The following is a 23,714-nucleotide window of genomic DNA, read 5'->3' on the forward strand; positions in this document are numbered from 1 at the left end:
CAAGCAATAAAGACTGCATGGAAGAGTCTAATTCCACCCATGAACCACAGGTTATCAAATGAATACTGTATATGAAACTTCAATCTGTAGTTTCCTTTAAAAGCTAAGAAGCTACATGAAGAGATATACTTTAAGACCAATATTAAAGTTACAAGCATTTCATTACCAAAACATCAAAAGTTAAGGACATCCTTAATTCAGTCCTTTCCTGTATTTTCAGGAAAACTGTGGGATTGCTCACTTTCTCCTCACTCCTCCACAACCGTTTTTGTTATTCTAAGCATGAATAGATGATACTTACTTTTCAGTGTATTTCAGCAAGAATTCAATACAATTACAGCTTTATGCTTTGTTTTAATACACAGCCTAATTTCTTCAAGGATTTCTTTACAGCTCTCATACTTGAAGTACTGGGAAAGTGAAACACACTAAAAAAGACAGTATGAATCCTGACTTTTTTCTGGTGGATTAAGTTAAGACCCAAGAGGTCAAAACTGCCTGCTAATTTTGGGTGCTAATTTGTAAAGCTCTATTTTTCCAGTGTATACATCAGAATATAAAAACTCACATATTCACAACACAGCTTCCACTGACTTCAGATGCAAAAGCAATTCCACATGTTTCTGCTAATCAGGCCATAGTTAAGCATCACAAAATAAAGAAGGGTGACTAGTCTTAACTGAAATGTAAACAGCTTAATTACCATTAAGATGGTAAACATCAGCATTACATCTTAATTACCATTTGCAACTACTTAGCAAAAGCAGCATTCAAGTGCAATTCTTCGAGGCAGCATCCTTAACACTGACAATATCTGTTTTTCTTTTCACATCCTTTATTCAGTAAACATCACCTTCTGCAATAACTGAAGCCCAGATTATGGAAACACTAGAGGTCCTTCCTACACAGCTCCAATTTATCACTAAAGCAAGCCTACCTCAAGCACTGACTGAGGCAGTGTCCTGTCAGGAAGAGAGAGAGATATAAACATGTTTGAAGACAAAAAATTTAAAAATCAAAATTCCTATGTACTTGGGGATTAAATTCAAGGCTGCACAGGCAAATAGTTCTGGCATTTGCTAACTTTTTATTATTTCACTTTAACCTTTAAAAATCAAAGTAGATTTTGGTGTAGCTTTCTACCTAATCTACCAAGGGATTTTTGATTTATCTTGAAGATCTTGTGCAACGCACATCTTCTATATATGCTCTTCCTGAATGTAGGTGGTGACATTCAGGATCACTAAGCAAGTCTATAAGTTCTTTTGAAAAGACTGCAGAGCTTTTTAGCCCAACAAGCTCCGAGTCTGCTAACGTTATGCAACGTCTCAAGAAGCCACATGTTGAAACCATGACGAAGACAGTAAAAAAAAAAAAAAAAAAAGCTAATTGAGCAGAAAGGATTACGGTTTGTTTGAAGTGTGGAAAGCCAAACTGAGCACAGTTTGGGTTTGGGGGTTTTTTTTGGCTTTTTCTTGTTTCTTTTTTTTTGGCTTTTTCTTGTTGTTTTTTTTTTGTTTGGGGTTTTTTTTTTTTTTTTTTTAGAAACCCCTCATTTTAAAGAGCACATAGGATTGAAAAAAATATACCAGTATGGAAAGCTACTTATGTTAATACGTATTATTTGTGTTTCTACTTGTCTTTAATGAGAAGCAGTACAGCTGCTCATGAGTTCACCAGTAGGATGTAAGATAAAGCTCCTAAATTATCCTCTATCATGCTCTGAGAGCAGTTTAATCATGAGGGAAATAGCTTTGTTTTAACATAAATAAGCTTCCTTTAATATTTACAAAGTAACATAATGTTTTGATGTTTAAAAACAAAACTAAACAAATAAAACTACCCCTGTAGGACAGCTTTTTTTTTAAAATACATTTTTAAACCATCACTTACAGTTCTCCAATGCTGCTACTTACAACCACTTACTCTAGACTCCAGAAAAGGTAAGATCCAACATCTACACTCATGTACAAAATCTAGATCTAATAGGGAGAGATACATAGGTTACACTTTTACAGTTCCTGCTTACTTTAAGTAAATCAGTAAAGGAAGACAAGCCTTTCAGCTTATAGAGTATTTGTTGAAGTCTGTTCTATTTTTCTGTTTTATTCTAAACTTTTATGTTGAAACACGTCATGGTTCAACTATAACTACACTTCATTAATGTCAAGAAATTTAAGTATAAATTTATTCTGCATATTGTCATATGCATTTGAGCCCCCAACATTATCTGTTCTCAAGAACAGAAAAACCAGGTTTGAAGTTCAAAGTGCACAAGTTAGAAATACAAACCTACATCCCATAGATGAATAAACTAAGAGGTGGACACCTAATGACAACTTTGCAGCAAACTTAACCATCCCACACCTATTCCCAACTATAATACATCTAATTTCAAAAAGGAAATAATTTGACTTCTGTATTTGTTAATGAACTGTGCATACGAACACATATTTATTAAAATTAATCCTTTTTTTCTTTCATTACACTTCTGGTTGGAAAAAAGCCAAATTAGCAGTTACACACTTAGAAAGTCATGAAGTTATCATTTTGGCATCACACATTTGGAATGATACTTTCCCAATAAAAGGACTAAAATTTATTGTAGAGAAAATTCTAGAACAAATAATTCACATCCCTTTGCCAAATAGCTGGGAATATCTGAACATAGGTTGAACTATCCTGCCTGCAGGTTATGCCTTTCCAAAATTTCTCTTTCTATACTACGCAAGTGTTTTTGACGTAAACCTCTGTAGCTCCTCAAAGTTTTAAACAGAACTGAAGACAAAGCTCTACACTACAGCTATACAATTGTTGTACAATACAACTAGCTTTAAGAAACATAAAATGCAAATATTTTATTTTGAACAGGATCATTTACACATACAAGCCAAAACATTTACAACATCACCCTGCATGTCAGTACCCCTGCTTCTAACCCAAACTTTGAAGATGGAAACTGAAGGAGCACGAGATGAAAAAGCAGAATTTCCAAATTTTATTGCATCAACAAGTCCCATTTCATTTTTGCTAGGAAAAAACACTAAAGCCAGTGCCTCAGATAAATTCTGAGGTAGATAAATTCTTCCCAAGTAAGAAGATTCCTGGAACAATATGGTATGGAGGTAATACAGAGGTAAAGTATCCATGTGGAAAACCACAGAGTTCTCAGGATAAAAACTGCAAACTTCAGTCTGATTGGAAAGAAAACAAAAAACCAAAAATCCCACACACAATGGAAACAGTGTCCCTCACTCTTCTCAGGAAAGAAAAAAAGATACATCACTTGAAGCCTAGATGGTCTTGAACATTAGTCAGGTTAAGCATGTCTAAACGTGTGTGTGGAACCTCTTGATGCTTGAACATGCCATTTCTCTCCCTATCAAATGGGAAATTGTGATCTAACTATTTTCAGCCACTTGTAATTACCAACCCTACAAATTCTCAGTGAGAGCTGAAATGAATAGTTTATGGTTCATGCATTCACATAAGCAATGAAATCTGTCTTCTAACACTGAACATACTTTGCCAAACCAAACAGCTGAAATTTTGCTCGAGTCGAGCATCTGTATCTCATTTGTGTTCAAAACCTGAGAAAACCCATACTTCTCACATGAATTTATTGGTTAACACCACCACTCTCCTCGCGGTTGAGGCATTTGTGGTTTATTCTCATGTGCCCTAACACTGTTTTAAAAACCATACTTGTAAGATACTCAAGTAGAAAGAAGTTCAGTCCATATCTTCAGTATACAGTTATTAATCACCATGGATTATGCACCATTGTAAGACCCACAATTGCAGGGATTTCTTATACTTCTCTGATGAAAAAGCAAAGTATTGGCTTATAATATTATAACTTACTGTGGACATTTAATGAAAAATATCACTAATGCCAATTTCTGAAGAATGGAGATGTGGGCAGCAAAGGAGAAAAAATGAAGAACAGAGGGACATCTCTAAGAGAAGCTTTTGCTAGAAAATAGGGCAGAGGAAAACAACACAACAAAAAAGAAAATTGAAAGAGAAACAAGGGAAGTAAAGCCCAAGACTTCAGTGTGTGGTTGAATGTATGAAAAAAACAAGTTTGAGACTAGGCCAGAGGAATATTTACAATTATGTCAAACCAGTCACTACAACAGTCTGAAGAGCAAAACGCTGTCAAGCAGGGAATAACCAGGACAATGAAACCATCTGTTTTGAATTCTGAACCAAACATTTTTACAGACCAGCTTGATAGACAAATTTTATACTAAGGCCAAAGATAAAACTAGGAGTCTCAGTTATTCTACTTCACTGTACTACCCACTTGAATTATTCAATTTTTAAAAACATTAGGTGTTACTCACACAGACTTCTTGAATATAATGTTGATGGACTTGGGGTCAAAGAGCTAAAGCTATGACCTAACCTGATCCCCTGCCCAATATAGTCCCTATATCCAGGGATTTGGATGTCAATAGCTAATAGTATGTTCATGCAGCAGACAAATGTTTATAACCTACATTAATCTTCATGAAACTTGATTCTGACTTTGTATTTGGATTTATTCACCTTAAGGAAAAGATGCTTTCAATCTTTAGAACACACAACCTTTCCAGCATAAGTGGTATTCTATATTAGCGTATCATACACAGAAAGTCATGTTTGCTTTGAATGGGCTTCTATTAACTATAATACCAAATGTTAATCAGTAGCCAGCTTCAATATATCCTGGAACTACATCTCATAGCTACATTTGGCAGCAATGTCAGCACTTCCATTACAGTTCAGAGAGCTCTCAGAACTTTCTTGGCTGTATACATAACAATAAATCCAGGTACATCTACCTGGAAAAGAGTGGCTTATAAACTTAAGTTAGTAGATGCAGCTTCATTTATACCAAGTATCAAAAATTCTTATTCAACTCCTGTTTGAGATGAATACTTGGCAAATTTATGAATACATGCTACTTGTCAACAAAATTGAACCATTCTTTCCAAATCAATTTCCAAAAATTATTGCAAGAAGTAGTTGCACAAACACTACCAATCTAAGACATTTAAATAACTCAAACCCATGGCAATGCAAAAGAACTACTACTTCTGGTTTCTTTGGGAGACTTGAGAGAATTTAACCAGGGTAAAATTTTATAAATAATATTCCCAGGGAAAAAAAACAACCAAACAAAAAATTATATGAAGTGTATTTTGTTTCATTTTTAACTTTTGGTGTATGCTGTAATGCTGTGGCATGCAGTTCTCATCAAGTATCCTGAATTTCCCTTATGCAGCTCTGCAGAACTTTAGGTACAATATCTACTACTCTGTAGATGACACTAAAGGAGCGTGTTTCTATCAAGTAATAAGAAGTCTCTTACCAGTAGTACTCAGTGCTTTTGCCACGCAATTACACACATTCCTGACTCGCAACAGCCACTGCTGTGAGTTGGACAAAACCTGAGGTGTGTGTTTGTTTGTTCCCCATCACCACCTTTATGGAACCACAAAGTATCAGGAAGCTGGTAGTTTTTGGTCTTAAGTCATCTAATGAAAGTCCCTGTATTGGCCATAAATAAGGGACAAAACAGGCTGGACGGAGTCCCCACACAATGTACTAAAACTGCATCTACTAATTGTCAATCACTACCTACTAAAGCAAAATGCAAGATTCATTCCAAGTGTTATTTCATTGTTAAATTCCAAGACTGCAGAATTCCATTTCAGCCTCACACATCACTCCTAACGCTGTTTACATCTAAGTGTTGAATAGCAACATCTCACCTCTACTGAGATAAGATACACATAATCAGAGGTAATTCTGTAAAACTCAACCTTTACACACAAAAGCTGTGACAGAACAACATTATGCTTTCAAAGTCAGATATTGGGAAGAGCTAACATTAAAATTTCTATGTCATGCTTGAACCAAATGCTGTGCATATTATGACACTGCTAGTTGACATCTAAAAATCAAGTAATGGAATACAGTCTTTTGGTTCCAGTAAAGAACCTCATATGGAAGAGAGCCCTTTCTACTGGCTAATCTGCTTTATCTGATCCAGTTACAGGAGGGGTCCTGCTGAACACATGAATAGAGATAGCTAACATACACACGACCAGATCACAGTAACTTTACATGTTTTTCAGTTTCTACCATTTCTAAACTCAGTTTGATTTCTCATGCAAAACTGTTTAGCAGTTTGAATGTGAACTGATAGACTCCCAGAAAACAGACCAGAAGCCCCATCTTCTGTAAGTGTATTAATTCCACTTGCAGAAAACATATCAAACTAAAGCCATCAGAAGCACGGAACAGCTCTACAACACAGGCAAAATAAGTAAGACTGTAGACCATACGCAACATAAGCATAGTAGGAAAAGAGTGATATATTGGTAACAGCTGACATGACCATTGGCTGCATAGCAGAGAACTGAATTGTACTTTTAACTTTGAAGAGGATACTGTCTAATGATTACAAGCAGATACACTAAGCATATATGTACAAATACACACAGACTGAAAAGATGAACAGGTTTCCATATACCATATGAAACACAAGATTCTAATCCAAGCTCACAAAACCCTACTTTGCCTGCCTGTAGAGATGTACTGCAGACCACAAAACATAAAAGAACAGTATAAGCTGTTACTTCAATATCACTATGCAATGCACAGAAGGAAAAAAGCATTACACTACATGCAGTTTTATTTACAAAAGGGTATGTAACTGAAGAACTTAAAGTAAATAAATAAATAAATCTTAAATTACAGTAAGTTGTAAAAGAGTGTAGCAACTTAAAGGGTGCATCTTTTACAGTTCATATAGAACTAGGGGAGAACACTTGACTTTTCAGGTCAGCTTGAGTTTTACAAAACATCACTATGTCATATAAGGCATTATGTTCCTTCTTTAACATTGCTTTACAAACAGCAATCCAGAAATAGCACACATCTGACAGAAACCAGGCATAGAAGAGTATCAAGGTGGTATTTCCAAAATATCACTAGACATCTAGGCAAGCTCTTTGACATCTAAACAACTTCATTAACCCATAACCCATCAATTCACTAGCTACTTTTAAAGGCTGAGTAGTTAAACAAGGATAACAACTATTGTAAGACATCTTCCATTTTTTTGTTATACATCCACCACATATTTAATTACAGAATTTTCAAATGCTGTTTGTCTGCATTTTAATAAACCGCAATTTCTATTCAAATGCACAAGTTATCTTCTAAAAAGTGAGTCATTCACCACTTCCTGGCATAGTAAGATAGAAATGAAACTGCTAAGTTGTATCTGCTGAAGTAAAATACGTGCAAGTTTGCATAGCATCCTGCTTAGTAAAAGATTACTAAAGGCCATATCCATGACTAAACACGTTTTTGCAGTTACACAAACAAGTAAGAACATATTTTTTAGTTTACTTCCTAAAGACTTAAAGATAAAATGAAGTTATAATTATTGATTTAAGTCATATTTGAAAAATAGGAACTGAAAGCTGCTGACTGAAAAAGAGGAGGTGGTATTAATATCAGTCTTTTGGTTATCCAGCCTGTATCTGTTCATTATTTGTTTCAGAAAGTTATCATAAGCAATCACAGAAATTAAAAAATATTTAAATAAAATTATTTTATAATCCTTGCAGGAGGTTGGACCAGACAACTTCTAGAAGTCCCATCCAACCAATATTCTCTGATCTTGTGAAAATCTGAATCAAGTTTATTCTGTAATTCATCTGCTACATGTAAATAAAATAACTTCTTCATTTTCTGAAATAATTTCTATACACACATACACATATGTATATTACATATGTATGTCTTTAAAAACACTCCCAAAAGGTGAAGACAACTCAACAGTGGGAAATACTGAATATAAAGCAACTTAGATTCTACAAAGTTAAAACATTTTCTCTGATTACTATTAGTCACAGGTAAGCCCAAGAAAGCCACAACTAAAGATACAGCTGTTACAAAATTTGTAATGTAAGCTATAAATTTGGAAAAAAAAAACCAACAAAAAACCACAAAAGAAAAACCAGTAGAAACGAAGGACAACATGAAGGAATTATTCAGATTGATCATGAACAGATAAATTCAAAATAATTACTGGCTTGATGCTAGACACAACTGCATAAGTATTTAAGTAATGCTCAAGAAAAGTAAGTGATATTTTTGTTCTGCTTTCAAAAAAAGCACAATGACATTCATTTCTTACAATCATAAAGGAAATATTTCCTATTCTACTGGTAATAAGAAACATAAGATACAGCAAGTGTTATTAATCATATGATGTCATCAAATCTGGAGAACCTGAATACAGATTGCTTCTTAAAGTCAGCCTGAAACCCATGGGCAAGTAATACTTGGGTGCTTGCCATTTATTAAAAATACTAACAACTTCAAAATGACCATTATCTAAACAAAGTTTAAAGGGGAAACTGAAAAGAATACTCCGGCGAGAATGACAGCAAGACTTCCCTGCTTAAGCTGCTACAGATTTGTATCTTTAAGATTGCTTTTAAATGTGTTAAGGTTGGTCTTCCCCCCCATTTCACTCTTAAAAAGAGCAATCAAAATATTTGGCAATATACAGCATCAGTCATGCACTGATTCTTTCAGAATACTGATGACTGGTGAGTACATATGAAGTCTGACATGTTCTGTAAGGTAAAGTATATTAATCCTCCTTTGCATATAAGGAGAGAACCTTAACAGTTTTAAGCTGTAATAACACAAACCAAAATTAAATTAAATCTTGTGCTAAGGAGAGCATAGAGTCAAAACAGTAAATACATAAAGTAGACCTTTTATTAGTGAAATTACTCTCAGTGGACATAAGAGCTGTCACTTTAACAAAGCATAATAAGAATGTGTGTTAAGTGTTTAGCTTGCAGTTAGCACTAAAAGAGCAACCTGGACTCTTTCATTAAAACTACTGCAGAGCTCTGTTACTAAGAACAACAGAAAGACAGAAAGTACTAACATATGCAGGTTGGTGGTTTGTTTTGGGTTGGTTTTTTGGTTTTTTTTTTTTTTTTTTTTTTAAAGTGAACGCATCTAAATAGGTCTGAACTAATTGTAAATCAGTCAAATTTGATCAGTAATCAATACACAGCTGAACTTCAGTGTAGCACACTTCCTGCCCCCTGCCCCCCCCGAAATTAACTGTACTGATTTTTAGAGTTTGTTCTTATGTCAGTGTTGGGGCAGGGGGGAGGCAGGTGGGGAAGAACTATTGGTCATATCCCATCTCACTGTGAGCTGGAAGTCTCTTGTTTTAAGATGGCGGAGTCACTATATTTTGCTTAGGCAGTCTAAATAACAAGGACAGTAAATTTGCTACGATTTCTTACAAATGTCTATGTCTTCATCTAAAATAAAATTTTATGAAGCATTTGTGTGCTTAGCTAACAAGATCCAGATTATCTGCTAGGTATTCCCCTCAAACAATCCCAAAAGTCAGACTGAGGTAATTAGCAATCCTGTACTGCTCTGAAAACATATTTTAAACCCACTTATCTTCCATGACACAAAAAGCCTTCCAGTTAAGGCAGTCAGTATGGCTAACCAAGAAAAGAGACTGAAACGTCATAACAAGTGATAAACAAAAAACTATTAAGAGCTCCAAAAATTTGTTAAAAATGTCCCTATTATTCTATATTAATACCAGCTACTACAGGTAAGCTTAGTACTCACGTTACACCAAGCAAAGCAATATTTATAGAAAGTAAGAGGAAACTACATTCCTCTCTCCAGCACAGGAAGGTTATTGTGTTCTCATAATGAGGACAAAAAAAACCAAAACACCCCAACAAAAACCCAAACACCAAACCCAAAGTAAACAACCCTGTCTAGCCAACAACGGCAAGGCTAAGCAAAATCAAATCCCTAGGAGAATTCAGCTTAGTAACTAGACCCATCGTAAGAATGCACAATTCAAGGCAGCATGGTAAGGGTCTGGGGTTGGGTTTTTTTTTGATACCACCTCAAGTCATGCCAGAGTTCATCTAAGAGGTAGCAGTAACTTCAAACAATCACCTCCATGTTCCCAATTTTCTCAATTGCACAATCTTTCAAACAAAAATAGTCTCTCTTTTATTGTTAATTTTTAAAATAGTACACATAATTTGAAGTTTGAGTAATACAATGGAGCAGGTCTGATTTGTTCACAAATAATAATTTTAAGATACAGCTCTGGTTAAAAACAACTGCCAGTTACAAACCCATAACACCTCTACCTGTAGATTTCAAAACATCTGTTTGAATTCAACTCCCATTTCTGTAGATCTTCCAAGAGATTATGAAATAAATGCTCTGTCAGTTTTACTAGGCAAGAACGAAGAAACAGGAAGACACTTAAGTATAGTTGTAACTTAACTCATGTATACCAAACTCATAACAAAATACGGCAAGGTACTTCTGGTAGGTCATTTACTTACCTCCACTTGCTGATTCTTGCTCTTCCCCTTCAGGAAACGTAGCCTGGCTTGGTAAGCTATTCCTAGAACGAGTGACTGACTCTAAGTGTGAAGCCCTTCCCAACAGAGATAGCTCATCTAGCACCTCTCCTTCTTTGGCTTCCAAATCAGATTTTGAAGTGGTTAACTGTTTTATGTTACCTGGTGCCATTAAACTATTTGGGTCATTTAAACAAGCTACAGTACCACTGTCCAGGCTTAATACTCTGGCACGGTTCTTGGCACTGTTTGTGCTAGAAGTCCGACGTGTAGATCGTTTTTTGCTAATTCCTTCAGAGCTTACATGGGTTTTGTGAGCATTTTCAGGGTCTGTGCCCCCACGTTCTTTAGAAACATATTTGGTCTTTAGAGCACTGTACTTTCCCTCAGGAGACTGGCATGAATGGGAGGTGGTGCTGGAAGAGCTATCACTGCTGAACTGGTGAGCTGACTGCATACTTGATGTCCTGCTCAAGTCACTTTGATCACTGGAGTCCTCATCATGACAAAACACAGCACTGTGAGGTTTAGTACCAGATACACCTCGGAAGGAAACATATTCTCTGTGCCGACTTGAATCAAAACTACTAGCCCGCTTTTTTCCTGTCCTTCTCCGGCTGGACTTGTGGGTAGAGGCTGTTCGATGTATTAAACTAGAAGATTTTGGTCGAACATCTCCTTCTTTTTGTTTTCCACTCATTTCTTTAGAAGCTCTTGAATCTAACACAGCTAGTTTCTCACTCTGCTCATCTCTTTGTTCAGCAGCCTTCTCAGGCGGCCTGTCAGCTTGCGTAGTCAATTCATTGGCATGTGGATTCTTATTGGCCTCTTCTGAAGCAGAGGCACCAAGACCCTTCTGACTGTGCATCTCAGATGCATTAGAACCCTTTACCTCTTGACCACCACTGTTAGTGCTCACTTCCACAGCAGTCCTTTCGCTACTAGTCCTTTTGTCAGTAGTAGAACTACTGTCATCCTCTGAGTCAACACCACAGTCCTTTTTTTTACCATCCTTTTTCTCTTCTCTAGGAGACTCCTCCTCGTGCTCTGACAACACACTTTCTATATGCGTTGAGCTAGTATGTTCACTTTTATAGCTACTGATGGTACTGTTAGTGTCACGATCAGTCCCACTGCAGTAGCTTTCTGTTGAACCACTGCTTCTAGTGCTCAGGCTTCTCAGACTGTCCACACTTTTGTCTGCTTTCAGGGATTTGCTCTTCCCACTCTTAGCCAATGGTTGAGGGCTACTACTTTTCAGAATGTCATCTAATTGAAAGACTCCTGAAATGCAAGAGTTCTCAGCCAAGGACTCTCTGGATCCAGAAGGGGGCTTGGAAGCTTCTAACTCACTGACAGGATCTAGTCCTCGTTTTTGCTGATAGAGAGGGAAGTCATTTAGTGAAGCATCTGGAAAAGCAACAGCAGAGCTAGAAGTCCTTGGTACACCTCGTGGTCTATGATCCTTCCTATAGGAGTGAGAATGCAGAGTTACCAGCGAAGCTACTTCTGTGTCACATGCGCTGGTTTTAGACTGGTCCACAAGCTGGTTGTTCGAGAGGCACACTTTGTCACTGTTGTCTCTTGGCAAATCCTGTCCAGAGGATAATGAAGGTTGGATGGAGACAAACGAGTCATTCGACACCAGACGAAAAAGCTTCCGATCAGTTGCCAAATCTGTTCAAGTACATATTTAAAAATATTCATGTACAATGTTCATGTAAGTTATACAATCTGCTTTACAACTGCTTGTTTATATCAGATAAAGTAAATAAACTGACAAATCCATTTGCAAGTACTATGCATCACATTACCATTTAAAAGATTTCCTAGCATCTAGGCAAACCTGACAGAGACTTTTTTTATAAAAAAAGAAACCATCAACACCAGCTTAATCCTAGCAGCTAATAAAAGACAACACGATTCTGACAAGTCCCCAACCTCCTCTATTGCTCACGTGTCTCAGACTTTGTGTTTTTATGTATCCCAAAGCTTCTTAATAATAAAAGGATACCCTGCCTTTTGTTTTATTTTCTACATGTAGTAAACTGTTTCACATAAATGTTAAAATTAGTGAAGAAAACAGAGTAAACTCCATTAACTTTGAAGTCACAAAAAAACCAAAAGTCACCTTTCCTACCAGATACCAAGCAAGCTCACAGTTAGCAAGGATGCAGGCACTGGCACAGGTCTATTGGTACTATAATGAAACTCCCTACAAAGTTACTGAGTTTTACGACCTCTAAAACTGGCGCTGTTAAAGCAAATCATGAGGATTTGCTGTTAGCTCTTGGTCAGAACAATTGTTTCTGTTATCCATCACAAGCGGTCCCTTGTAAAAACATCCACCCGCAAGTAGTATTGAAAGTCAGGCTACTTTCCTTTCTTGTACTGTCACTAAAAATAGAAGATCTGGAGGCCAAGTTAAGTTACTACAATTGCTAAATTTTTGTAGAGTGTATTTGCACATGTGTAACAAGAGACTTGACAAACAGTTCCATTATTCAGCTGAAAGAACCCTGCTGTCTATTACAACAGCACGGCCACCTGTAATTCTCTATTTTAAACATACTTTCTGCACTGAATCACACAGTAACAACTGAAAGGAACCCATCAGTCTCATTAGATTGGCCAAAATGAACTATAGTATTCCCAGAGTTAACTTCCTGCTAAATCACCAGGTACTTTAAAATCAGCAAGCAAAAGATTTTCCTACAGTTTTATGCTCTGTTTTAGTCCGAGCAGACTTTTTCCTGGCAATGAAGCTAAATGAAAAATGAGATCTGAAACAAAACTGGACAACTGAAGAATACAAGCTAGCAGTTTCCTTACATACTAGGAAAAAACAATTACAAAACTCTGATAGCTTGCATATTAGAAGCAGTGTATAGTTCAAGAAACACAGAACTCTGCACAGGATTATTTACTTTACAGAAAAGCACGCCTGATTTAAAAGAATTCATTTGGCTGGACTGGGAAGCAAAGCAAATTAGTCTACAATGAAGTCCATGAATCCCAGGCCATTTTCAGTATGAGAGAGATCGTCTAGAGACATGTAAGCTAGCTATCTTTCAGCAGTAAGGAGACAGTAAATATTTATTACCTGCTGGAAGATGCCAGAACAAGAAACACACAGCCAAAGAATAAAGTTAAAAGTATTCAAGCTATACATCCCAGGAACTTAGAGTAATTAAGAAAGGAAACAGAGAGGTTCAGGATACCCCTTCTGAGAATCTATCATCAAATTGCATGAATTTATTTAGCATGTTAAGCAAAGGGTCTCTGGTAACAAAATACCATGTTTAATATGCAGAAGAAGAAATTTTACCTTGTTCTTCACTCCCTTCTTTACATAGGCTAGAACTCTGGCCAAGACTTAAACTGATATCATCAGAGGTCTTCGCAGTGTCAGTATCTCCTGTGAATTTTAAGAAAGAAGAGTATTAGTGATGAAAGTATTAACACATACATCTACATACACTGCAGATTTCTCACCTGTCATGAAAGACTGTTGCTTTTATTTCTTCATTTGAAGGTAAATAACAATAATTACAAGTAACACAAGATTTCTCTTATCTTTTAGAGATAAGTATTGTCTACTCTCTTTCTTTTATTTGGTATATAAGAAAGTTTTCATTCAACTACACAGATCTTCCATGAAGAACTGGAAAAGTATGTTACACAGAACCCAATGGAAATAAAGATTTATTTTTTTTTCCTTAAAAGATTATCTATTTGAATATTCCTTTTTGCATGGTTGCCAATAAGAATGAGGGGTAGATTGGAACAAAATACTTGTAAAGATAAAAAAGGTAAGGAAAAAATCAGGAAGGAGACAAAAATTCAAATCTCATTTTCTTGTATTATTATTGACTTAATAAATTTACAAGATAGCTACTTCGTATATTACAAATAATTTATCTTTTTGTCTCAGAGGAGTTCACAAGGGCTGTTCTGGACAATACTTTTGCTAGATGCCAAGATTCCAGGATATTCTCTCCTAGTGTTTTAGGCATATAATTTGCAACTCCAAGGAAGATTTCTTCCAATTAGTAAATGCTATACTTAGCTCACAAAAAAGTTTTGAAGATGAACAAGGTAGACAGCATTTGGAAACATCATAGTAAACAATAGTGATTTGAAGTGCTACTGCAAGTTAGTTTTAAGTAGCCAAAAATCTCACCTTTGATGGTTGTTGCTGTTCCCAGACGAGATAACCCAGATCCAACCTACAAACAGGGAATTATGTAAAAAGCTGTAAACTTTCAGGAATTACCCAACTGTTGTTTCCTATTAGTGCAATGCATGCATTTGCCTACACACCTAGGAGAGATTTTCAAAGGCACAAAAGCATCCAACAGCACAGTGCTGTAAAATCCTTTCTGATTCATCTGTTTGCAGTGGAAACATTCTGACAAGGCATCTAGTTATGCATCCAACTATATCACTGCATTATTCTGTTTTATGGCCAATGTACTTGGAGATTTTACTACGCTGATTTTAAAACCAGTTTCTAACCTAGGAATATTCCTTGAAAACACTTAATGTGGAAACAAACTACAACTGTTAGTACATGGAAAGTGGCAGCAGCATGAACAGGGGATATGGCAGGATGACCCCTGCTGGCAGCTGAATAAACTTAAGTCAATTTAACCTAATTATTTTACTGTATCTTATTCCTCCCTCTCATTCCTGCAAATGCAATTTCTCTTTTGAAGACAGTTTCCAAGTACACAGATCACAGTTACCTCAAAGCAAGTAAACTGGTTAGTGGAAGACTGCAGTATTCCTTCATCTATTCTTGGATATTAATTACAATCAAATTTCCTATGTATAGCATCTGCTTTTCAGCCATGTTCAGTGGCCAACCAGCAGGCGTGTACCACCTCATACAAAAACTGGCTAGCCATTTAGGTTTGCAATCTGCCTTTCTACATACATCCTGTAGTCTGTAGCACATTATTTTGCACAGGTGCTAAAGAGAACTTAGTCTTTCCTTCAATAATATTTCCAATACCAGCTCTCTCAAAGAACTCCAAATAGCACACAAAAATGCATGTGTCAAATAATTACACCACTCAGAAATAAGACAGGAGAAGAGCACTCAAAGGCAAAGCTGAACCTAAGATACATAAAAATGATGGCAGTTTGACTTTACTGTATTGGGATGCTGTTTTTCAAAAATCCCTAGTTCAAATGACTCTGGGGAAGAGAGAACATAATTCTACTAATTCTTCTCTGTAAGCACAGCAAATTTAAGGTAATCTGCACACATCTTCAGATTTTATTCAGCCATACTACAGAGGAACAATAGCTTTGCTATATGTAATGTAAAAAAGCAGCCGGAGCTTGTTTAATGCATTTTCTTTAGTACACTGTCATGGACACTTTGTTAGTCATTTTGCCATGTTTCAACTTTTTTTTTCCCCTTCAGTAACATGCCTCACTGAATGCTGTAGCTGAATGCAAATGCATCAGCAAAGGAAAGCTATTTCACACAAAAAACTGAACAGAACTCAGATGCTTACTGTTCACATACCCTTTTGATGCTGCACATTCAATCACAGGGGACTAGTGAGCACTAATTTTATCAGCATAAACACATTTTAAACACTATACTTCCTTTCACAGTAGCTTTAACTGTGTTATAGTGTCAGCATTAAAGAACACAGAACTTCTTCACATGCTTTAACATTAAAACTGTTTCAGTATGTTTGGAACAGTTTTTTTTCCAAAGACGGGTCAAAGAAACATGATCCCCAGCCTAGTTCTGTCTTCCTACGTGGACCATCGTTTCCTATTCCTTTGAACACTACTAAATACCTGCTCTCTTCAAAGGAGAAAATCTCTTAGAGTATCTATGCTGCATAACGGAGCATTATTCAAATAAAACACCAACACTAGCATAACACTGCACTACATTATATACTGCTTGCTCAGAGAGCTAATTAGAAGGACTTGATATTGTAATATCACACCAAGGATTTCCACATCATTCAAAAATAGCTTCTGTATCTTTAATACAATGCTACATTGCTCATCGTCAACATAACCATACAGTCTGGCCAGTCAATTTACTTGTCCTCATGAAGGGTTGGTAAAAGAAAGATGCCACAACTGGCTAAACATCACAAGCCAAATAGAAGGAACAGCACATGCAGCGCTATGGAAGTCAAATGCATAAATCTAGCAGACATAAGGAAACAGAACAACTTCCCCAGTGAAATTACAAGGCAACTAGAGCATAATGAAGCTGCATTAAAATCTAACAAAGCCAAGTTCTTCAGCACTTCCATCTGGTGCGCAGCAGCCCCTATTTATTGCTTTCTTCCCACCCCTGTTGAAGTGTCAAAATAGTGACGATTTTGCAGAGGTCATCCAAAAATAAACAGTTTTAGTTTTTCCATTTCTACCAGTTTATCTTGCTTTGTACTTCAGCAAATTAACATTTTTGACGGCAGTCTCGGAACTGTCAGGAATAACAACTTTCAGAAAGCCATTTAGCATTGCAAGATATAATCAGCAGTGGATGCTTTCTAAGACGACTTAACAGAAGCCTCCTCAAATTCAGCACAACTGAAGTTTGCCAATTAAGCACCTAAATGACAGATCAAACAAAAGTAAGGGAGGAAAACAAAGTTAGAACCATAGGGATGAAGTTACAGTTTGAGCTATCTAACAGCTCACTGATACTAAAAGGAAGAGGGAAGCCTACCACAGTGGGTCTTGGTACTTATCTGACCATGCTCTGAGCCATTTTGATTTACTAAATCAGAAGAAAGCTAACTGAGCAAAAGAGAATACTTTCTGATGGGACAGTAGGTTGCCTTATAAAATCCAGCCATTCCTAAAATGAACACAAGATGGGATGAGCAAGAGCTATGCAGCTGAGAGTGCAATGCCACCCTAATAAAGCCGTTAAGAAATCCAGAAAGGTAAGTTGTTTATCCTAATACAATTTTTAAAAAGTAAAATAATAAGGAAAAAAAAAATCAGCAAAGATTATTCTATAGATTGCAAAGTCAGCAGTACTAAAGCAACAACTGCAGTAGCTTTAATTCTTACCTGGTTGTTTGGATCTACCCCAGCATAAGAATTGCGTGAACTACAGCCAACAGGGGGAGTTGCTTCTCGTATGAACTCTGACATCTCAATCCCTCCACCAGGATCACTGAGAGAAACATAAAAGAAAAAAAAAAAAAAAAGAACATTAACCTACCAGTTCAACAGAAGTTTGTCTGTCTATGCCGAGTGCAGATTCAAACAATTTTTCCCTTTTCAAATATCAGGGGCTCAAATATATCCCAGTATCTCAGATGAATACTGCCCATTTGACACAGGAAGCTCAGTCAGAGCTGGAGCACCCTATATACTGTCACAGAAGCTGCTGCCTTGTGAAGTTCACTGTCACCAGCCAACACAAACCATGAAGACTTAGGAGCTACAAGGCATTCTGAAATGCTGAATTTCAGTGTGAAATTCTTTGTCAATACATACACACATGTAACTTTCGGATCATCTGTCCAACTATAATACCCAGAAATCAATCAATAGAAAAAGTACTAAATAGAACTCTTTCAAAGAGCAGGGAAAGGACTCCAGATCGCTTCCTTAGACTGGATCTAGGAGCAAAAGTAAGGATGGGTTAACCAAGAAATCCACACACTGTCAGTAAAAGTTATTAGAAAGGCAGAGACATACAGGGACGTGGTATCTCTCCCAGGGATGCAAACCATTTCTTCCTACCAGAAAATAACTTCCCTTCAGATAATTTACAGGCCCTATCAAGAAATATTTTGAGGTACAATATATATTATTACATCCTAGTGACTTCACCCATTTCAGGATTAATAAGTATTGGTTTGAAAGTATTTTCTAGATCAACAACACCAAATATTAATTCAACATAATTCAGCTTGTCAAATGCAGATATTTACGAAACAAAAGCAAGTTAGATCTGTCCATTAGGACAACGGGGTGTGAAATGAGTTGAGGACTACAACTCAGGGATCCAACCTAGCAGTGTTTCTTAATTGCAAAGAGGGAGAAGTTGAGGCATCTTTTTTCCTCTCCCAATACAGTTCTCTCCAACCATCTTGATCCAGGAGACTTCTGAACAGAAGTAACTGCAGCGTAGTTTGACACTGACCCTCTCTGCTCCTTCCCAAAGATAAATAACTGCCTCCCAACAATCAATGACTCAGAGCTATGGCAAGTCCACTCCAACATTTTGCTGGAGAAAGAACACATGCACAACCCTTCTCCAGCTGGATTAAAGAAACTAAAGACGAAGCCCCTCTGGAGAAGGGGACAGAAATGGACAGAAGCACTGCAGGACTTACTTAATAGACAACTAGTCTCATAGAAAAGTCTCATGCAATAAGACCAACACCTAATAATTTTTGTAATATACGGACATCGATCTAGGATATTATAAACAAACTGTCTGTAGACTAAAGGACCTGAAACATCATTCATTCTGCAGCATGACATTTCAAGCTGTTGTCAGAGAGGCGTAAATGTACAACCATGGGAACCATTCTAGATCATACAAGAGGCCCCTGAACCTTCCTACATCAAAGAGATGACAAAAAAGACAGTTTGAGGTTAGGAATATATTACCTTCAGTAAAAATAAGTTAACTTAAGAGACAACCAGCCATGAGGTAGCAGAACAATTATGGTCTGACTCCAGCAAATTGAAGAAAGAAGTGAAAAACCACCATTTTGGTACAACTCAGCAGTGAGATATAAGCATGCTCTTATTGATGGCTGTTTACAGAGCCCTCTCTGACCTGATAATCAATTACACTAAGGCAGAACCAGGTAAGGGGCCGGGGGGGGAAGAGACACAGAATTCAGCTTCAATAATTTCCACCAGCTTTAACCAAACAAAGTATTCCTTATGTAAGCATTTTAAGGACACATAAGGATATAACATGAAGTTAGAGACTAAACTGAAAAAGTCTCTCACTTAATGTTTAAGTTCAGCATACATTATGATGACAACCGAAGATATAACAAAGAACGCCTTTCACAAAAAGATGAAATTCCTTTCCTGTTTGAATAATTCATTGAGAAACACTGCATATGATTAAAGTATGTCCTATGAAGTAGAAAAATAAGTCATTGAGAATAAGCTCTCATGCATAGAACTGGGTAGCTAGCCAGGGTGGGAGAAGGAGGTGATTTTGTCTAAAAATGAACCAACAGTTATCAGCATAAGCAACAATACAACCCAATGCCACCACTCTACTCGCAGCTGCGTGTGCTGTCACAGAATATAGCAAACTAATGGATTAACAAAAGCTAGTAACAAACAACAACAAATAAAGTCTGCAGGAACAAGCAGGAAGTACAGATTTCTAGGATTAATCATTGTTTGCATAAGGATCTGGACTACAACAGCATGTAGAATCCTTCAGGAGCTATTTTCTGCTAGTGCTGTGGCCATTCCTTTCTGCTATTAAGTTCTACAATCAGTTTATTACAGTTTGCTGACTTCATACCTTAAAGCAAGTGCTACGCTTTTCAATTTGCAAACAAAAAAACTTGAAGTGAAGTTACCACACAAATTGAGAAGACTGAATAAATTATCTCCAGCTACCTGCAGCAGTGATTACTGTGGAAGAGGCATTCAGAGACTGCACAAAACAAATTAAAGCTAGTATTTCTAATTATTAGTAACTGTCATATCTAAAATTACTATCTGTAGCTGTATTACATTAGCGTGTCAGAGACTAACTGAAAGCCTGAAGAGGCTGTAAGTCTACATGAATTCAGAAGTTTAAAACTTGACTTAGGCTGACTGACTAAAGAAATCTGATACTTGGACTAGAACTTCCAGAGAGAATTTGGAATGAGCAATTTTGATTTCAGGACAAAGCAGAGGAAGAGTTTTGTTCTTTTCTTTTGACAACCTTCTTCTGTCCTTAATTTCCAACTACAATAGCAGAATAACTAGTCAGGAGGCTGCTCTCAAAACACAGGACCACCACAGCACATACTGCAAATGCTAGACCATGACAGTTTCAAGTATTAAGAGAAGTTTTCTTTAACGCTTGAATCACTAATTCAAAATGCAAAACAACTCCAAGCTCAAGAACTGGTCTGCCAGCCACAGAAAACTGCAAAGAGAAGAAACAGCAAAGGTAGGGCAAAAGTTGTAGAGATTACTTTTTTTTTTAATTTCTCTTGCTCATACTTGTTTAAGTAGACTGTGTGTAACTCAAAGATGCAACATTCTCCAGCTGTCAGTTTTATTTTGTAGAAGTACATGTCAAATTCATGTAGCATCATGATTACAGCTCCCCCATGCTAATGGAGATCAGGGACAGCAGTGTCACCAGGTTAATGCTTTATGATACTTTGAACCATAGTAGTCACTGACACAAGAAAGAAACGATACTCATATCCCCAAAAGCAAGACTGACTTAAGTGTTTTAAGGTATCTATGTGGGTCCACTGATACCCAACGAAGGTTATGCTTGCACTGTTCCTTCTACCTTTTATGTGAGATTAGGAGCCTGTATCCCCACTACTCGTTTTCATGAAAACTCACAGAAGCATTACTAACACCATCCCCTTAAGTATAAAAGCAGCAACTGCACTAGAAGCTACGGAATAAGATAACTCACGTTCCTATCTCTAAATTAAGACTAGCTTCTTTCAAAAATATTAACTAGAGAATTTCAGCTTTATAAAAACGATGAGGAAAAAATAAATAAGGTATTTCTTAGGGAACAGTAAGTTGTTCTTCGCTTAAGCATGCCGAAGTTTTATGAGAAGATTAAAAACCCTCAGAGTTTGATCCTATTCACAAACCAATGTGAACCAAAGATAAATGAGCTGTTCATGTAAACCTACAAATGACAGCACATAATTTTTGTCAAATACCTGAAAGCACCACTTTGCAGATAAACATCTTCAGAAAGAAAGAACACTAGTTCTTAGAAGCTAAACGGAATCCTGAACATAACTTCTGAACAGAAACCAGACTATTGCTTAATCCTTCAAAAATACTAATATTCGTATCTAAAGTGGTCTCAGGGAGGGTGCGTGTGGCTGGGTGAAAACTCTAGGACAGCTTTGCACACTATATTATATATATATTTATTTGGAATCACATGCTGTAGCCTAAGCTATCAAAACTAATGTTCTGATTAGGCAAATATTTAAGGTAGTATGACTGCTTAGGTCTCCCCTATATCCTCTGCTAGGGGAGCAGAGATTAAAAAAAGAAAGCCCTAGATAAACACTTTCTTCCAAGACAATTTTTTTTATTAGTGTTCGGATTTAACTTACTAAGAAGGTGACAGCTCAATATTAAACACTCATTCTACATCCCCTCCACTGGTTTGAATGTTATCCCAGAGTTCTTGTAAGCTTCCAGGCAGAGATTAGTATATACTGTACATCCCACTTACCAAAAAGTAACTCCGTAATTTCTGCATTGACCTTGTTCCCAGTTCTAGTTAAGAGACCTGAAAGTGGGAACAAGGATCATATAAAAGTTAATGAAACTTCAGTTGGCAAGCAGGACACACAGCAAACTAACCTCTACTTCTGAGCTCACAAATGCTTATAATGTAGTAACTTGTTCCATGTCAACTGCTCCTTAGACAAAACAGAACTTCTGAAACATCCAGAAGTAATTCACAGTACTAGTAGAAAGAAGTCCCTTGCCAAGTCTTGGCTACTGTTTTGGAAGCAAAAGCTACATGGCTTAAAAAAAACCCCCAAAACCAAAAAACAACCCACAAAAAACTCAAAACATCTAAGGATCACAGCTAAAACATGCGTTAGCAAGGTTGCATTGAAACAGAACAGACCATGAGTTTACTTTCATGAATTTTATTAAGCAAAATAAGCATTAATATACATTTAGGCAAGCATTCTGCCAAAATAGCTCAAAACAGTTTTAGTAAGGTATATGGCAATATAAATGGAGTCACAATTAAAATCAGCAGGTTCAGTTACCAAACACAACATGGAAAAAGGGTCAGGTTATAAAAAAATTGATACAAGAAGTTACTGTATATCAACTTTAAAGGATTCTAAGACACTGTTTTTGCTAACAATACCTGAGCTGAGAGCAGATACAGAAGAACTTAAGACCCATCTCATGAGAAGCTACCCCATATGCACAGTGAAGTCCTTTTACTTCTAGGCTGAGCATTTTAAAAAGCATCACTTTAACACTTCCTTTCTTTAAGCATCCTGATAAACAGACTTAAGAGGCTTCTTTCAACTACATTTCCTTATAGCACGTGTCTCCATGTAGAAGTTTCAGGTTGGTTTTTTTGGGTTTTTGTTTTGTTTTGTTTTTTTTTTAAATAAAACACACACAACCTTTTAAGAGTCAGGACAGCATACCAGTTGCCTCGCTTTGAAAATTATTCATGGCTACTAGTACCAGAAACTCACAGACAAGAGAAAGGTCTTCTTTAAAAGCTAAAAATTCAAGGTTGATTTATGTCATGCAGTCTGACTCTAAGATGGCCTCAATTATCTGGAGTCAGGCAGAGGCTTTGATAATAGAGCTTGTAACACATTCAGTCTGATCAGACTGGTTAGGCTGGCCTTGTCGATGAGTCATCTTTTGCTCTTCTTTCTCCCAATAGTCTGGTCAGAGGAGGAAAACCTCTGGGTTTTTTTATGCTGGCGACAGTAAAGATGATCTGTGGAAAGGAATCGCCTCCTATTGACAGTACTTCACAATCATTATCTTCATTACTGAGCTGAGCAATTCCACAATTTCCAAATTCACATGACAGTGTTCTCCTGAAGCAAGACTACAACTGGAGTCAAGCATTGTATCCGACTCCTGCTTTTGAAAAACTAAGCAAATTGAAACTTGATCAGACACTCCTTTTAGTGATAAAAGACTTAGCATGTAGTATGTGGTCTTTGACAGCTAGATTTTTAAAACTAAGTCTACTGCTGAAATAAGATTACTTGTACTGGTTGTGTTCATTAAGTATTTAGTGACCTAATCAGCACACATTTTCCATGCTATTGTTTCAGTGCTTCCAGCATTTTCAATATTGTTTTGGAACTCCTTTGGGAGAGGAACCAGGAAATTAACATAAATCCATCATTTCAAACCTAATACATAAATAAGTCTGCTTTTAGAGACCAGACTTAAACAGTCTTTCAGAACTATGGAGGTCTGCATCTATATTCCTCAGTGTTTATTTCAACCACCATTCCAGTTACACATCTGATGAAGACAGAACTGTTTATCATTTGAAGCAGTATACAAACATCA

General features: G+C 36.7%; 1 protein-coding gene across 3 annotated transcripts in view; it reads right to left on the minus strand.

Moving 5' to 3' along the window:
- Window positions 1-23,714, minus strand: part of PCNX1 (pecanex 1) — an 89,705-nt gene that overhangs the window by 57,392 nt on the left and 8,599 nt on the right. For all 3 annotated transcript variants that reach the window (XM_050898171.1, XM_050898170.1, XM_050898169.1), the window contains exons 3-6: window positions 17,511-17,616; window positions 14,629-14,674; window positions 13,774-13,863; window positions 10,428-12,122 (exon numbers count right to left, since the gene is read on the minus strand). In XM_050898171.1, the coding sequence (XP_050754128.1) occupies window positions 10,428-12,122; window positions 13,774-13,863; window positions 14,629-14,674; window positions 17,511-17,616 (1,937 nt within the window). The remainder of the gene's footprint in view (window positions 1-10,427; window positions 12,123-13,773; window positions 13,864-14,628; window positions 14,675-17,510; window positions 17,617-23,714) is intronic.

This window comes from Gymnogyps californianus, chromosome 5 (assembly GCF_018139145.2).
Source record: "Gymnogyps californianus isolate 813 chromosome 5, ASM1813914v2, whole genome shotgun sequence".
NCBI classification, from domain to species: domain Eukaryota; kingdom Metazoa; phylum Chordata; class Aves; order Accipitriformes; family Cathartidae; genus Gymnogyps; species Gymnogyps californianus.